Source organism: Zootoca vivipara, chromosome 3 (genome assembly GCF_963506605.1).
Source record: "Zootoca vivipara chromosome 3, rZooViv1.1, whole genome shotgun sequence".
Lineage (NCBI taxonomy): Eukaryota > Metazoa > Chordata > Lepidosauria > Squamata > Lacertidae > Zootoca > Zootoca vivipara.
In genome coordinates this window covers 84,535,934-84,554,649 of record NC_083278.1, presented here as the reverse complement: position 1 = coordinate 84,554,649, position 18,716 = coordinate 84,535,934, and the positions used below count along the sequence as shown (strand labels likewise).

The 18,716-nt window shown below is 42.9% G+C and overlaps 1 protein-coding gene across 1 annotated transcript; it reads left to right on the top strand.

Moving 5' to 3' along the window:
* The first annotated feature begins 937 nt into the window (after nt 1–937).
* KCNK16 (potassium two pore domain channel subfamily K member 16) lies at nt 938–16,845 on the top strand. Its single transcript, XM_035110648.2, has 5 exons — nt 938–2,930; nt 7,292–7,406; nt 8,294–8,460; nt 12,603–12,768; nt 15,088–16,845. Exons 1-5 carry the CDS (start codon nt 2,718–2,720, stop codon nt 15,309–15,311), a joined length of 885 nt encoding a protein of 294 aa, XP_034966539.2. The 5' UTR covers nt 938–2,717; the 3' UTR covers nt 15,312–16,845.
* The last annotated feature ends 1,871 nt before the right edge of the window (nt 16,846–18,716 follow it).

Here is an 18,716-nt window from a genome sequence, read left to right as displayed (position 1 = left end):
GAAAAGGCAGAGGAACCAGAGACCAAATAGCAAACATGCGCTGGATTATGGAGAAAGCTAGAGAGTTCCAGAAAAACGTCTACTTCTGCTTCATTGACTATGCAAAAGCCTTTGACTGTGTCGACCACAGCAAACTATGGCAAGTTCTTAAAGAAATGGGAGTGCCTGATCACCTCATCTGTCTCCTGAGAAATCTCTATGTGGGACAAGAAGCTACAGTCAGAACTGGATATGGAACAACTGAGTGGTTCAAAATTGGGAAAGGAGTACGACAAGGTTGTATATTGTCTCCCTGCTTATTTAACTTATATGCAGAATTCATCATGCGAAAGGCTGGACTAGATGAATCCCAAGCCGGAATTAAGATTGCTGGAAGAAATATCAACAACCTCAGATATGCAGATGACACAACCTTGATGGCAGAAAGCGAGGAGGAATTAAAGAACCTTTTAATGAGGGTGAAAGAGGAGAGCGCAAAATATGGTCTGAAGCTCAACATCAAAAAAACCAAGATCATGGCCACTGGTCCCATCACCTCCTGGCAAATAGAAGGGGAAGAAATGGAGGCAGTGAGAGATTTCACCTTCTTGGGCTCCTTGATCACTGCAGATGGTGACAGCAGGCACGAAATTAAAAGACGCCTGCTTCTTGGGAGAAAAGCAATGACAAACCTAGACAGCATCTTAAAAAGCAGAGACATCACCTTGCCGACAAAGGTCCGTATAGTTAAAGCTATGGTTTTCCCAGTAGTGATGTATGGAAGTGAGAGCTGGACCATAAAGAAGGCTGATCGCCGAAGAATTGATGCTTTTGAATTATGGTGCTGGAGGAGACTCTTGAGAGTCCCGTGGACTGCAAAAAGATCAAATCTATCCATTCTTAAGAAAATCAGCCCTGAGTGCTCCCTGGAAGGACAGATCGTGAAGCTGAGGCTCCAATACTTTGGCCACCTCATGAGAAGAGAAGAATCCTTGGAAAAGACCCTGATGTTGGGAAAGATTGAGGGCACTAGGAGAAGGGGACGACAGAGGACGAGATGGTTGGACAGTGTTCTCGAAGCTACGAACATGAGTTTGACCAAACTGCGGGAGGCAGTGCAAGACAGGAGTGCCTGGCGTGCTATGGTCCATGAGGTCACGAAGAGTCGGACACGACTAAACGACTAAACAACAACAACACAACTGCAGCATCCAAACACGGTGCTAAATTCAGAGGAAGTTTCCACTTGTTTCAAATGCCAGGCAAAATCCCAGAAACTGGGTTTTCTCCTAAAAGAGATATTGCTGGTGCCACCCATTCTCCTGAATCACCACCCTCCATTTGGTTACATATTTAATTTTTTGGAAATTATATACCACACAGTTAGCCATGTCCTCTAGGCAGTTGACACATTCAAACTAAATAAAATGTAAATACTTTATTTATTATATTTGATAGTATCTCCCCCAAGGCATTAGGTGGTGTAGAGGTTTTTAATTCACCTACCTGAGATCTTTCAGCTAGAGATAACAGGTAGAGAATGAGGCCTAGATGGAAAGGATGTGCATTAGCACAGAGCAGAGTGTGGTCCAAAGGCATGTGAGCCCACCACTTTGCTGAAGCTAAGGAAGTCTGGATGTTGTTAGTGCCTGGATGGGTGACTGCCTGGGGATTGCATTTGCATCACCTTGGATTCCATGACAAATGGAAATCAAGATATCAGAGTAGCAAATAAATAGGGGCCCTAGCTCAAGATCGTCAGTGTAATGCTTTCTTTGCAAGTGGTGCTCTTCTGGTTAACAAAAACCATGTTCCTTAAACGCAGAATAGGGAATTGCTTATTAAAAAGGGTACCAGGGACTGTTTTTTTGGTCAAGGATCTTCCATGTGCACCCAAGACAATTTCCGACTAACCTTGGAGGTTCTCTGCCACTTTCTGTCCACGAAACCATTGCTTCCTTCCAGGCAAATCTGTGGGATCATCTGAGCTAAAAATTAACCTTTAACCAGCTTCCCACACACACCTTAGACTGAAAGGGCAACCTAGAGATGGGAAGCAGCAAAGATGAGAGATTCGGTCATGTACAAACATCAACAACACAGAATACAGCTGAAAAGCTGGGTGGCGAACTTGTTATGCTAACGATGAGAATCTAGTTTGCAATTAATAAGGCAGACAAATGCGGTGTGCTCCCTATATTACAAGCCACAGTTAGAAGCCTTTTGGGGGTGTTGGGTATTCCCTTTGCTTCAGGAAATCTTTCCTCAAGTAACGTACCCTTGTACTGTTGTCTAGCGGTTACAGCAAAGTGCTGTGAGCATCACAGCTCCTGCACTTTCACACTGGCCGATCCACCAACATGAGCCACAGTTGATCAGTAACTTTTTATCACCATCGGCCCATCCAGGAAATTAAGATATCAGCTTCGAGAGCAGAGCCGCCTTACACTCACTATTCCCTAAAACTATGTGAGCATCTTCATAGGACAGACAGCTACAGTAGGTCTTTAGCCGTAAGTGTGCTGCTCCCAGCTGAATGAAAGATAAAGGTGCGTGAAATCTGTTTGCATTAGTCTCGTGTTATCCAGACCTGATGCTCATAAAGCTGTTTAAACAGAATCTCAGCAGCGTGAGCTGAGAATACAGCCGTGCGATTCTTCCGTGCCTCTTGGAACAGGAACATTAACCCAGTGAGTGCTCCACTCAACTAGGTCGCCCCTGCCTTCTCAACAACAGTCATGCCCTACCTCACAGTGTGCAACCGGCAGCTCAGCTGGACTCTGCCCCTGGTGCTGGGGTACCTCTTCTACCTCCTCTTGGGGGCCTTGGTGTTTCAGCTACTGGAAAAGCAGGCAGAAGCCAAGACTCGGGACCAGTTCCAAATGGAGAAACTCAAGTTCCTGCAGAATTACACGTGCTTGGATCGACAAGCCCTGGAGCAATTTGTGCAGGTAAGGAGAACAATCCCAAGGAACCAACTTTATGTTCATCTTTGCATCATGTAACTTTAATGGTGGGGTGGGTGGGTGGGTGGGGTGCAGGAAATCCTGGCATAGGATTAGAGCCTGGGACTTGGGTCTTCCACAACTTCTGATACTATCGTTCTAGAGAGGATCTGTGCCCGTAGGAATTGAAAATGGACAACAACAACCAGCAGAGAATGCCCAGAAGAGATCATATGATTAGGAGAAATCAGTGCTGTGGAAACACCTATGTATGCGGCAGCCATTTTGAATTTCTTGATTTTTCTCTCTGATCCCTAATCCCTTTTCAAAATTTAGCAATGCAGCTAATATTGAGCTTGAAATTATACTGCTGTTCCAGTTTTCCCTTTTCATCCTATGAATAAGGTTTTACAGTGGGGTATATGTATGTGTGTTTTAATATGACCAAAGGCTTCCCTCCACAATCTATTTTAATGAGTTGTAAATGCACACGTGTTTCTGGTTTCCTACATGTCTTCTCTTCAAGGCTGCACCTTCAGTGGGTGAATATTGTTGTTTCTTAACTTTCCAGTGTTTTTTGAATAGGGAAATGTTATTCTTTCCTCTTTCCCACTCCCCCTGCCCCACCCAGAAGTGCATTCGCTGCAGAGTGGTTGCTCTGTGGATTGTGGCTGTGTGGCCACAAGTGTGATGTCCCTCCCTCTGAAACTTCCTGTGGACATGGAACTTGTGAACAGACCCAAATGCACATAAATCTGTACCCAAATAGGTTCTGCATTCATCACCTGAATTATTTGTTGCTGTTGCTATTACTATTGCTTTTGTCGTTGCTTTTTGCCAGAAACACTTGAGCAACTATATCCCCAAATCATTTGCCCATTTCTATTCATGCAACTTCCCTCTCTAAGAAGATTTAATTAGAAATACATTTCCTTTGTTGAGATAAAACTAAGGATGTTAAAAATATGGAGTTGAGGAAGCTATGCAGTGCACAGCCACTGACACCTGGCTTTCCAGTTCATTACTGATGGATATTAAATGAGTTCTCAAAACCAGGTTGAAAAGTTCTCCAGATTTAAAGGGCTGCATATGAAACAGTAAATGCAGATACAGTTGCTAAGGAATCATGGGAAATTTAATCCTTTGTTTAATTTAAAAATCTCAATTCTGCCATGAATTTTGAGATCCTGTTTCTGAGAAAACAAGCTTTTAGTTCACTACTTGAAATGTTTAAAGGAGTTTTCTATCATTTAGCTGTGCTCCCATTTGAAACCACTGGTTTTGCATTGGGCATGATAATGGTTATGAAGAGTACAGTTTACATGCATGCCTGCAATTCTCACATGAAATCCTGACACCGAGTTTTAGGGCTAAAACCTGGATGCACTCCAGAGTTTGGTGGGACTAGATAAATTGGGGAGGGGGGCTGAGCTGAAGAAATGAAAGTTATGCCAGAGGATATAGAACGAGCAGTCGAACTTTTCTGGATAAGGGAGGACTGGAAATTGGGGCTTTGTGGGAAATTCTAGTTAAGAAATCAGAAGAAAAGTGGGAGAATTTGAGACAATGGCTGAGAGTAGTGAAAATAGGGGAATCTGAGATTCTGGGGTGACATAACTAAGGAGGAAGAAATTAGCACAGCAAGGAGAGAGAAAGAGAGCAGTTCTCCCCAAGAAAGGGGGCTCCAAAGTTGAAGGTAGGAGGAGAGGGGGCTTGGGCCAGCTGCTGAGCTTGATAGAAAGAGTTGAATGCCTTATCCTTATTCTGTGAGTCGGGTCCATAGGGGTTGATGGGAATGGATGGAAGTCTCTTCAGTGCAGGAGTGAAAGAAAGCCTAAGAGAGAAGATGAGTTGGGAAGGAGTCCACAAGAAATGTTCTTATGTAGAGACAGATGAATCCTCTTGACCAGCCAGAGATTCCTGGCCACTGTTATGAAAAGCATTCCCTCTTAGGCTTGAGCTGGGCTTCCGAAATTAACATAGAAACAAAGACTGTAAATCCCGCCTTCCTGACAGTGAATAGGTTTAAGAAGCTTTTGAATGGTGCCAGCTGGGAAGAGTTTGTCTAAAGAACTGCAAAATGCCTTCTGGAAAAATATTATTCTGCTGTGTGTATGAAATGAGGAAAGGGGGTAACATATGTTCTGGGCTCTGCTGGCAAGATCCTCAGGCTATCAAAACATTGATTAGTAATTGTGTGGGGGAGCAGGTGGTGGCTAGAGGGAATGACATGTAGGTGACACTATATTGGTTATATACTTCCAGGAGGAGCCTGATGTCCTTTTACTTTTAAATTTACACATTTCTGACAGCAAGAGCTTAGACTACTTCAGAGGGTGATGGATTCCCATTGATTGGGTTTCGTGAAGCAGAGGTTGGATGGCCATCTGTCAGAGATTCTTTAGCTGTTATTACAACATTGCAGGGGATTGGACAGTTCTATGATTCTATGAAATGTATTTGATGTTGTCACCCACCCTGGAACCTTGGGGTGAAGGGCAGGTAATAAATATTTACCAGATGCTCTCTGCAACTCAGCTCGCTTGGACATGTAAGCCTGGCTTTCTGTAATGCAGTCTCTCTTAAGGCCATAACTAACACTTCCATCTGAGAGGCAGGCTATCACAGCAAAGCTTAGGGGTGCTTCATAACATACACAAATTGCTATTTTGTTTTAACATTTTCTCTGCCACGATGTTTTAAACAGTGAGAAGACCCCTGCACATTGCTGTCCAAAGGCAAACAATGCAGGTCATTTGGGGAGCGGGGGAGCTGAGCATTTTCTCCTCTGTTATATAAGCAGAAGTTCAGAAAAGCCAGGGCATGTGCATAAGTGTTTTCATTAAAAGGAAACTTTTTTGATGTAGGTATGTCGCAAGGATTACAGCAGTGGTTGCTATACAAACAAAACCACTAGAGGGCACCAAAATTTCAGCTACAACACAACAGCTTTTACCGTAAATATCTCATCAAAATAAATCATCCATGACCTTATTCAGTAAATAGGAATCCTTATCACCACCCTTGGCTTCATCCTATTGTATCTTAGCACACTCTTTTGATGCGATGTTTCATGCTAAGCTACACCATCACTCAGCATCCTTGAGTCTGCAAGGATGAACTTCTCATCATCTGTATCTATCTGCTGGGTTTCTCTGTTGACGCTTTTCTGATTTCTGTGGCATATGAAGCGGTTTCATAAGGTTAGGCATTTTCTTGGGCCACAGCCAATGACACTGTTTAATCACAAACAGTAGCGTACATGGGCATAGCCAAAGGGGAGCAGGGGGGCAGCTGCTTCCCCCAAATCAAGTAAATCAATTAAAAAAATACTTAACTGAGTTTCTGCCCCCACCAACAAAAATCCTGGCTATGCCCATGGTAGTGGAAGACCTTTAACACAGGACTAGGGAACCTGTGGCCCTCAGCCAGCATGGACAGTGCTCAAGTTTGATGGGAGCTGTAATGCAGAAGCATCTGTTAGGTCACAGGTTCCTCCTCTTTGCCTTAGAGTGAAACAGGCACGGCAGGGAGCAATAATGTCAAGGACAATGTCTGGGACACCAGCAACCAGGTAGTTAGAACACAGCTGACACTATGTATTAAACTTAACAGGTATGATGTCTCCCCTTCTTTTCCCTAATACACTTTGGCCCACAGCAGATGCCCCTTCCACTAGCCCACTCAGATCACAGTGTTGATCACAGAGTGCAGGAGCAATGCAAAAGCATATCTACAGTCCAAACAGTTCCAGCATTAACCAGGAAATCCTTACCAAGAAACCACTTTATGGTTTTTTGCATATACAGAGCCACTTTATGAAGCTATGTGGGTATGTTGGTGTATCAAGAAGTGCTGCTTACTTTGGCCCATTGACCGTTGTCCTTTTCAGCCCTGCTTCAAAAGCAACTGAACCTGTGGTCGTATAAATGTGCTTTGCTCTCTGGCTGGTGAGACTCTCCCAGTTATAATAAGAATAAGAATAATTTCTTATTTATACCCCGCCCATCTGGCTGGGTTTCCCCAGCCACTCTGGGCGGCTTCCAACAGAAAAATGAAATAAAACAATCTATTAAACATTAAAAGCCTCCCTAAACAGGGCTGCCTTCAGATGTCTTCTAAAAATCTGGTAGCTAATTTTCTCTTTGACATCTGATGGGAGGGCATTCCACAGGGTGGGCGCCACCACCGAGAAGGCCCTCTGCCTGGTTCCCTGCAACTTGGCCTCTCACAACGAGGGAACCGCCAGAAGGCCCTCGGTACTGGACCTCAGTGTCCGGGCAGAATGATGGGGGTGGAGACGCTCCTTCAGTTCATGACGTGACAACATTCTTCTATTCCTCCCCCTGTAAATGATCCCACTTCAGGTCATTATGGAAGCCTGGGAGAAAGGTGTCAACCCTGAAGGGAACTCAACCAACCCCAGCAACTGGGACTTCAGCAACAGCTTCTTCTTTGCAGGAACGGTGGTCACCACCGTAGGTAAGGTGAGCTGGGTGTTTTGCAGGAGGTTCCCCCCGATAAATCTTTCCTTGTTGGAGTTCTGCAAGATTTTCAGTGAAGTACTGAATCATCTGTGACTGAAGGTACAATGCGAACCTGGGAAACCTGCGTCAGAAGGGTCTCGGGTGTGGAAAGATGTATTTAAAAAGCCATATATTCAACCAACGCCCATTTTTATGCATACGTTTTCCATGACGTACTGGACGTTCTGGTCCTGTAGGATGGAGTGTGTGTGTGTGTGTGTGTAGCCAGTTTTGCATGTGTTGAAGTCTATGAAGTGCATTCCAGCAGTAACTAGTGCCAATCAGAACTGGTAGGGCAGTAGCCATGGAGACCAACAGTAGGTGGAGCCACAACTGATGACAGGCAGAGCCAACTCATTCTCGTTTTGTCTCCAACCTCTTCCCTGTTGAGGGCAACACTGAAACTAAGGAAGAGGAACTAGTGAGAAGGGTCACCCCCAGTAAAAAGCCAGGCAGGTGGGGATTGGTGGGGTCCCATTGCATACCGGTACTCAGGGAAATCTGAAAGTGTCTGCTTTGTAAATATACAGCATGAACCAGCCAATGCTCTGTAGCAGTTCTAAACTTGCTCACCAAGGAATAAGTACCATAGAATTCAACGGAGTGTGCTTCTGAGTAGACAGCTACACGCTGCCCACTTTCCCCCAACAAGATAGTGACAAATGTGCTTCAAATAAATGAGGTGTGGGGAGTCTGTAACTTCATGTGGAATTTGGGATTATAGTCACCCAATAGAGATGACTATTCCTGGCTTCTTCCCCCCATGTCCGATGTGGTAAAAGCAAATGTTGAGGCCTATTAAGTGAGTGTGACTATTTTCAATTCTTTTTGCTTTCCTTTCAGGTTATGGGAATTTGGCCCCCAGCACAGTCCCAGGGCAGGTCTTCTGTGTGTTCTATGCCTTGTTTGGTGTGCCCCTTAATCTAGCATTTCTCAATCAGCTGGGGAAAGGGCTCACCATTCACCTGATCAACTTGGAGAGATGGGTCCACAAGCCAGGCCGAGCTCAGGTACAGATGCTTGTTTAACATTGTTACCCTTTCCTTGCTTTTCAAAGGTGACTTTCGTGTATCATTTTAGGACAGGCAGGGATGCCGTAGACCCATTATAACTCATACAGATGTTGCTTCCCCTCCTGTGACAGTAATTTGCTGACTCAGGACTTAGGGACAGGGATGTACTTGAATTTCCAAAAGAAGAAGAAGAAGAAGAAGACAGCTTTAAATTGAACAGATACAGGTTGCTTGATTGCAAACACCCATGGCTGCTATCAAGTCAGTTCTCTGTTCTGTGTCATTTTCTCATTTACCAGAACCTATTCTTGCAAACCGCTATAGAAAGAATGAGTCAGACTCCATTTCAGCAAATGCAGTTCCGGCAGTCCTATAAATGTAAAAGATCCCTCATATGAAGAATAACAAATGATTCCATACGGTTTGTAGCTCCAAGAGAAAATGTTGGAGGAAGCAGGCAAGGTTTCATGGAAGGAGATGGGGGCAGAGTTGGATGGTGATGATGCGCAAAATGAAAGTATCAGTAATATAAAAACAGGATTGCCAGAACACAGTGACAAATGAAGATGACAGACATGACAAAAGTATTTTTTTTAAAAAAAATCTTTAACAAGTGGAAACCACCCTACCCCTCAAAATTTGTAAAAAATTATTTTAAAAGGAATAAACAACCTTCACCACCCAGTAAATCTAAACTATCAAAAGGTCATTAGGATGAGTGGTCTCTTCAAGTTGCATGAGACACTCAGTCTTTTGTGGAGAAGACAAATTGCAGGAAGGTGTAATTGCTTGTGGAAGTATAAGGTGAGCTGAAGAGAAACCTTTGTTTTACTGAGAACACTGGTGCCTCAAGACACTATTGCCCCATGGAGATGGCCCTCATTGTTTACCATCAGTAGAACTTAAGTTGCACAATTAGTTCTTGGAACAAACAAACAAAAATCAGTTGCATAAAAATGAAGGTGACCCCTGCCTGGTTAAAGTATGCCACATTGGAAGCACCAGAAATCAAAGAATTATCCAGGCAGACAGCAACACGTTCCTCCATCCATCCAACCAAAAGGCATGGTCTGGTCACAATTCAAGGACACATCACAGCCAGGCAAAAGCACTCAAGAGGATCTGAGGCAGGGCCAGTGAGGGGTGTGGTCTGGGGAGGTGGCATAGCCTGGGAAGCATCCTAAGGGGCCTGAGATTCCCCACCCTTGTTCTAGAAGGTTCCAGGTTGCATATCAAGGGAGCAGGAGGGGCCTTCTCCATCCTCTTTCCATTATCTCTTTCGCTCTGGGGTGGTAGACAATACCTTGCTCTGAATACATGTCCAGCACCTGAAAGACACTGAAATGTTTGTGAGATGCAATCTGCTCAGTCCATACCTACTCATTTGACTGCTACATATCCTCTCTCCTTATACAACAATTTCCAGTGTGAATTAAGAGGGTCTGAGGAAATTTTGAGTAGCTGTCAGCAGGGGCAACCCTATCTGATCTAGTTAATGCCTGACCCAGCACAAAGTGGGAACTAGGAAGGTCCTCATGACCACACACTAGGCTTTGGTGAAATCATCTCCAGTGCAGTGTACCCTCACTGGTAAGACCAATCTCTTCTCCCAAGTCTTGGATCTGGAATAAAGGGCAGGGGTTTGTCCCTGACCTTGCACTGGGCTTCATAGACACCCATAAACAAACAAGACTTCTTGCTTGTTCCTTGGACCTAACCAGAAATGAGAATTTACCTCAACCATTGAGTCAGAGACTGGGATCAGGCACTGTGGCAACCAGAAATTCAGCTAGCCTCTAGGGCCAGGCAAACTTTGTAGATGCCTCCTCTGAATTACAACTGTTCACAGGGATATTCCAGGAGACAATTGTTTGGGCTCGTTCTAAACTGTGTGGCCCGTACCACACAAAGGAGCCTTTTCACTCCTGAGAAAAACAGATTTCATGAGGTGTGTGTTTTAAAAATGAGCATGTTCCATGACTCCATGACAAAGGAAAAAGACATACAGGAAAAAGCCATTTCTAAATCATTGTTCCCAGAAATAGCAGACACCATCAACCCAACCCAAATCTCTGCCTTTGGTACTTAGGCTAGAATCACTTCCATAGCAGTTTGTTACACTGAACTCAAAGGGACTTAGTCACAAGTAAAAATGTATAGGATCACACTGTTAATCTCTCATGACATATCAAGTTTTGAAATCCTGGAAGCAGGATGAAAGATTCCAATTTCACAAAACACAAATATCAGACAGATTATTCATATTATTTCCCAGTATAGTATGCTTTCTAGGTATGAATATGCAATTTTAGAGGGAAGGACATTTTTTGGTATTTTCTCAAAGCAGGTTTTTCTTCCACTACTACTTTCTTATTTAGAAGGAACAAAAATCCTACCTGACATAGCTCAGGGGAACTGCAGATTTTAAAACTGCTCTAGTTGCCTCCTAGTCCACAAACTTTGCCTCTTTTGCAGAAAAAAACTGCATATGAAAGTTCTTGTGGCTAGTTGTATCAGCAGTCCTGCCCACTGCATTCCCAGTTAACTGTTTCCTAACTCCATAAAATGTTTTCTGGGGTCAGTCTTGGGTCCCTGTTCTGCACCACCAATTGTCTATTGCCAAGAATCTGTTTGTGCTTGTTCCTTGAATTGTCTTCTTGTCTTCATCTATTCTTGACTTCCACTCCTCACTTTACCAGGCCCTTACCTTCTTTTTCTTTTTTAACAAGTTCCTATCTGTTATTCTTTTTAACAAGCCCATTACCTGTTGTTTTAATATGTGATCACGGTTGATCATAGGTTGCATCCAACGAAGTCCTCCCATTAGCTCAAGGACTTCTGCCTGCACAACAGGAAGAAGAAAACAGACCAAGTCTTGGTTTGATAAAGATTTCTAGAATGCTAGGAGTGAATTGTGGAGGAGGCATTAATTAACACTAGTTGATTAAACTTCTCTAGCCCTTGTGAGCTTGGAGGGGGGATACTCCTGTCTAGACATGGAAAGGGACACAAATTCTGTCTTTTCCTACTTTTTGTCTTTTTGCTATGCAAAGGTCAGTCTCCTGAATACACAGTTAAGAGGCTAAAGACCGCCATCATTTACATCTGGGGAGGGGAGCCTCTGACCCATGTTCCAAACTTGGCCTGCCAGGCTTTCCCGTTTGGGCTGAGAAGTGTTTCTGGGCAAACTACACCCACCCACCCTGCACCTGACATACATATATGATGTCAGGTGTGGGGCAGGTAAGGGCAGGGCTTTAAAGGAGCAATTGGGAACTTAAAGTGAGTTCCCAGTTGTTCCTCTGCTAGAGCAGGGTGTTCTCCAGAAGGAGTGCATTCCAGGAGAGTGAAATGGCTTCCATTGACTGAAAACCACTTCTCCCTCCAGTGCTGTTCCTTGAATTTCCAAAAAAATGGAGGGTTAGTGAACAGTATGGGGCTGTTTGAAAGCCCTTTTGTAAACAGTCCTATGCTGCTGCATTTTAAATTTTAATACTGTATTTTAATCTGTATTTTAATTATTGCTTTTTATGTTTTATTGTAATTTTATTGGTGTGAGTCGCCCTGAGCCCGGTTCTGACTGGGGAGGGTGGGGTATAAATAAAAAAATATTATTAGTATTATTTTTAATGCTCTCAAAGGGGTTTTCAAATAGCCCCACACTGCTCATTGAACCTCTGAAATATGGAGGTTCAAAGAGCAGTGTGAGGTTGTTTGAAAGCCCATTGGGAAGCGGCCCTGTGCTACTATTTTAACCTCCAGTTTTAGGAAGTTTAAAGAGCAGTATGGGGCTGCTTGCAAAAGGCCTTTCAATCAACCTGCACTGTACTTTGAAGTCCTGAAAACAGAGGCTTCACAGTACAAGGTCACCTGACATCATAGTGACAACAGATGATTGACAGATGGGATAAGGATCTGGCCTACCAGACAGAAAAGGTTCCCCACTTCTGATTTACATGGAACTTTGCTCCATGGAAGAAGTTTTTAGAAGTTCCACTGGGGGTCTATAAAACAGTATGAAATGGTATGAAACAGCCTTAAGGTAGCAGATCTGAAAGCACTCAGACCAACCAGACCAAGTCATGCCAGGCAGAAGCATAGTCCTTCTAAACTGTCATTTCCCTTCTCATGTTTCTCAGGTGGTTCAGACTCTGACAATGGGATTCTTCCTGATGGTTGGGACTTTGCTTTTTCTGGTTTTCCCACCCATGATCTTCAGTTACGTGGAAGGCTGGAGTTATGGAGAAGGCTTCTACTTCACCTTTATCACCCTCAGCACCATCGGATTTGGAGACTATGTAGTAGGTAATAGAAAGGGTGGTGGTGGTGACATATTCTACCCCTGAGATCGTCCTCCTCTCTCAACTAACTTTGATTAGGAGGAACTCTAGTGAAATCCAGCAATGTGATCACAGTGCAATCAGTGCATATGACATCTAGATTATTCATGGCTTCTCTGCTGAGGCTGCAAATAAGTGCCAAAATTGATTCATTCATGCATTCATTCACTAAACAGTGCTTAACCAGCTAACCAGCTCTATTAAGAACTACGTAAAGGAGTTATACTTTCAAGGAGGAAAAGACATTGGTTTAAAACATGCTCTTGCTTAAATCACATGACGCCCAATCAAATTAAGCATAAAACCAATGACAAAGTGAACTAATAGCAATGGCCATTTGCTTGTGATCTGGGCCGGCCCTACAATGAGGCAGAGTGAGGCAACTGCCTCAGGTGGCAGATGCTGAGGTAGGGGGAGTGACCAGGGATGTGACTGCATCCCCTACACTAGCTTGCTGCCCTCAAATACTCTGGGGAAGTGCCCCATCTTTTGTTCGCCTCAGACAGCAAAATGTCTTGAGCCAGCCCTGCTTGTTTACTATGGCCATGAGTGAGTCTCCTCATTTATAGTGATAGGAACAGTTCCACACTAAGCAGCACAGGACTGGCAGAGGGGTGCTCCTTCTGTTATTTTTATTTCTCCCGCTCAATGCATTGTTAAGGTCCTCCAATCCTGAAAGGAGTAACTGGAATTAGAAGTGTCTTGCTGGATGGATCAGACCAGTCAGGTCCATCTGGTCCAGCATTCCATCTTGAACATTCACCAGCCAGATGCTTCTGGGAAACGTATAAGCTGAGCACGATGGTGACAACCCTACATTTACACAAGGCATATATAGGCATATATAGATGGGCATATATTTACATTTACCTACATTTACAAGGCATATATAGATGGGGTTTTTTTGGGGGGGGGGGTTGTATATACACATAGAGCCTGAAATGTGCTCAGCCAAGTTCACAAATCACGCAAAACAAAAACAAAAAACAAATGCTGTTCCTTCCATGTCTGAAAAATATTGTGTGTTTGGTGCCATTCTACACAAAAACATGTTGCGAAAAACCATGTGCTGCAAAATGGCACAGTCAAGATGACTTAACACACTATTCATAACATAGGAAATGCCTATGGTGCCATTTTGTTTTGTTTTGTTTAAACCTGTGCATAGACTGCTATAGGAGCTGACAACATTACATGGTCTTCTTTTTGGAAACAGACATAAATGTTTGTTCCTTTTTCCTCATTGTATTTGCTTTGGAGAAAAAAAGGATCCTTGAGATTGCCATTGATTTGTGCAGTAAGAAACTGCAGTGTGTTCTATTTTATTTATAGACACACACACACACACACACACACACACACACACACACACACACACACAAAACGCCTCCATGCATAGGGAAGCTTATTTCTCCCTGACACTTTGGTTCCTCTTTGTTCCCCAAGTACCACTTCCTGCATCTCTGGTTTGCTTTCATGCAGAGCCAGCAACACGTGAAACTTTCTTGCAGACTCATCTGCTTTTCCTAAATCTAGTTACAGGACCAAGTTGAGGTCATGTGTATCCCAAATTGTTTTCTCTTGACCTGTCAGGGGAGAGGACACAGCTCAGTGGTAGCACATATGCTTTGCTTGCAGAAGGTCCTAGTTTCAATCTCCCCCATGCCCCCCCCAGAAACTCCTGTTAGAAGAATTAGGTAGCAGATGATAAGAAAAGCACCTTTCTGCCTTACACTCTGTAGAACTATTGCCAATTGGAGCAGATAATGTTGGACTAGATGAACACAGATATTCTGGCATTAGTAGCTAATTAGTTTATGCAGCATGATTTTAAAAAAATCCTTCTCTGTGTTGCTGTCATCAGAGTAGCAAGGCTCAGGGACAATGACCTGATGGCTATAGTAAGGCTAGTTCCATGTAGATCTCGTTCATGCTAACAGTGGAGCTGGTGGCAACACTGGGGATGATAACAGTCTGGGGAAGTTGTAAACCTAGGGAAAGTGAGAATGGGCATAATCCGACATATCACACTGTAAAAAGCCAAACCTATCCTAGGCATGCAACTCATTATAATGAGTATCCAGGAAAATATCACACCACCTCTAATCTGTGAACAAATACACACGGGTGGAATGCCAGTTAACAATCTTGCATGGTTTTGTACACATGTGCATATGAGTTGTGTATGTGTGCATGGTGTTCATTGTGTTGGCACATATTCCTCCCAATCATAAAGAAACCAATTCTTACTTGTGGGTTTTCTTGGTTTTTTCTTTCTTTCTAGGCACAGATCCTAATAAGCATTATATATCAGTGTACAGAAGCCTGGCAGCAATCTGGATTATTTTTGGCTTAGTCTGGCTCGCTCTGATCTTTAATCTGGGAGCTGACTTGATGGAGAAATTCCTACAGCTTAATTGGCAGAAGTCTGGCCCAGGCACTGCAGAGACAGCTGTCACCAAATTAGAGGATAACCCTGATCAACCCAGGATCCACATCCCTAGCTGAGAGTGACTTATGGATAAGCAACACAAAAAACCAACAACTCCCTTGTCCTCTCCCTTATGCCTACAAAGCGATGTTTGTGGGCAAGACACCTTGCATCAAATACTGTACATAATGAGTTGGTCACTTCGTAAGGGAAAGGAGATTTTTTGAAACAGAAGAAACCCTTTGACAATATGTACTGCAAACAGCCCAATGAAGCCCTTGGAGGAAAACAAACTGAAAGTGTCAATGCCACATGTTTTCCACACATCTGATTCCTTCAGCAAATATACAGTCTACCATTAGGCCACATCATCTTGTTTAATTCAAGTCAGCATTTGGGCTGATGGATACCTCTGTTTCCAGCAGGAGCAAACCAGCTGATACTACCAAGGTTGCAACACACCATTTGTAGAGATTCATTTTTCCTCCAAAACTGTTATCAAGAGAATCAAGCTATCTGCTTCTGTGATTTCCTTAAGCAAACTGTAATCTGAAATCTCTCAAGTGGTTCTGATCTTTGCGGATAGAACAAGATTTAGATGTTCCCAGTTCCACATGTTAAGAAAGTTTGGGACAGATTCTGGTCTCAGGTTTCTAGACTGCCGAGAGAATTTGTTCCCTCCCCTTCTTCCATTACCAGAGACAGAGAAAGGTAAACCAACTTATTTTATCCACTGCAATCACTTCAAATTTGAGGGTATTTGCAGCTTTAGGTCCTATGATCCCCAGAAAATCTATACTACCAATTTAGGACTCCTTAAGTCTACAACTGGACCACTGTGGGAAGAGAGATCAAGATTCTAGATGTCGTCATGCTAGGCCAGCCAGCATTCAATAATTGTCCTTCCTCCTGATCTTCTGGTAAGTGTGGATTGAGCTAAGTGACTACTGGGTAGCAGTAATGTGTAAAAGGTTAAACTTTTACTTAGCACATAGAAATGCCAACAGCTAAAACAAATGAGTGGAAATAGATTTCTACATACAGCAGTGAACCTTGAGGGCAAATAAATGCGAAAGACATGCTTCCTCCTGTCCCTGCTTCTACTGATGGGAGACCGAATGACCTGTGTGCTACATTCTGCAAACTTCTGCAAAGTGGCTGCATGCATGTCCACATTGATCAGCAAGACCAAAACCCGACAGAGAAAGCTGTTGAATGAAGATGATCTTCTGTGTATTACCAGCTCCATTGGATCTTCTGGACAGATTGAGTCGACTGTCAGGAGCTCTGCAAATACCAGCCTAAACCACTGTTTCTTCATGCACCAAATGCTGTTAAGAGATATAGTAAAACTAACAGGGTAGAATTCCTTCATCTGTTTTCAAGCACCTCTCAACAACAAACAACAGGTACAAACTGTTGAGAGTTGTTAGGTGATCCCTATTCCCACTCAGAGTACCACAATTTCAAGAGTGCTTTAACTATCAATTCCACTGAGAATCTCCATGGTGCAGATGGGGCTCTGTTGGCAACTCCAAAAAAGTGACACTTTTTAAATGGTAGCTCTGGCAATCACTCCTTAGACGCCTTCCCTTCCTTATAAAGCCTTGATAGAACCAGTCGGGTATTAGGGGGAAAGGTTCCGTTTGTAAAAAAAAAAAATGCTGATAGTAAAATTATCCCCATTAAAATTGCACAAAACTGAGCCTCCAAAAGGTTAGCCCCAGTCCCAGCATGTCCCAAAATCCGTTTTGGGGGTTTAATCCGGCCCGCCAGTCGGTTTAATCCGGCCCCTGTGGCAGTTTATTTCTGGGGGTAAAATCCTTTAAAAAGTCAACAATTTTGGAGTAAAATCATTAAAAAGCTCAACAATTCAATCCTAAAAAAAGTTAACAACTTTGGTCGGCCCTTTTGTCAGCCCTCAGGGCCCTTCACTTCATCAAATCTGGCCCTCTTTGAAAAAAGTTTGGACACCACTGGAGGCCAAGCCATAATCAGCAAACAGTAAAATTGAACTCCATATGTCAGATTTTATTCTTGGAGATAACAATTGTCCTCAAAGTTGTCTATTTCAAGATAAGAAGTTTAGGGATATAAGGCTCACATAACCTCCAACTCCATGCCTCGACATCAGCCATTCAGTATCATACCAGCTTGATTTGTCTGACACAAAATATAGCAATCCACACACCTTTTCCCCCATCTCCTGGATCATAATGTTTTAAGCACACAGAATACTACATGTTGCAGTGTTCAACAGTGTGTAGAATATTACTCTCCAACTGGTCATTTGTTATTTGTCACTTCTTTGTGGGGAAATGGCAAGCCCCTTGAAGAAGCCATTCATAATCTTTCTTGAAACTGGCAAATGGATTCACCTTTACCACAAAATCTGGACTCTCTTGTTTGAGGGTGGAGGCTAGCCAATACACTTTTTATTATTTTGGGATTTTATAAAAGAGGAGCAATAAACTATACATGGTTTCCACATCAAATAAGGTAGGTATTGTGGATGTGTTTGCTGCCCTGGACTCTGTCAGAAGAAAGGAAGGGGCGTAAATTCAACGACAACAATGATAAATGGTAATTGATAATAGATAATACATGATGCCATACATGGGTTAAGACTTTAGAAAGGTAATCCATAATAATTCAGTGTCATCTGCAAACTTGGCTACCTCACTGCTCACTCCAGACCATTTAATGAAAGTTTAATGAAAGAACTCACCTTCCCACACTCTGCTTCTTGTTTTCTAACCTGCTACTGATCCATAAGTGATAATTGGAAGCAATGAAAATTTCATTTCAAAAATTTATAAAATACTGCTAGAATGGGAGACAAAGGATGAGATTATAAAGGCCACTGTGACACATTGGGCGATAGACATTGGCCATAATATAGAAATGGAAGCGTAGGAGAGGGTATGGAAATCAACACTGAACTTGGTATGCTATGCCCTAAAGGGGGAAAAAATGATTTATAGGTGGTATTTAACTCCTAGTAAATTAGTGAAAAGGGATCCAAATTATGTCGGAAATGCCAAGAGGTAGAGGGGACCCTCATGCAGATGTGGCTGTCTTGTAAACAGGCTAAATAGTATTGGGAAATGATCTACATAGAATTCAAAAAGATGCTAAGGCTGACTTTTCAAAAAAGAAAGAAAGAAAGAAAATGAGGCTTTATTTTACTAAGCATAACTAATTGAGATATCCCTAAAAAGAAACTTAGCCTCTTCCTCTATGCAACTACAGTGGCTAGGATATTATATGCTTAAAAATGGAAGGACAAAAAACTCCAAAAAAAGAAGAATGGCAATATAAGTTGCTTGAATATGTAGAACTTGCAACTATGACAGCGAGGATAAGAGTCCAAGATGAGAGAAAGATATGGGAAGAGTGGGATTTTTTGGAAGTATTTAAAGAGATACAATAAACTAATAAATTTCCATGTAGAATTAGAAAAATGAACAGCAGTCAAAAAC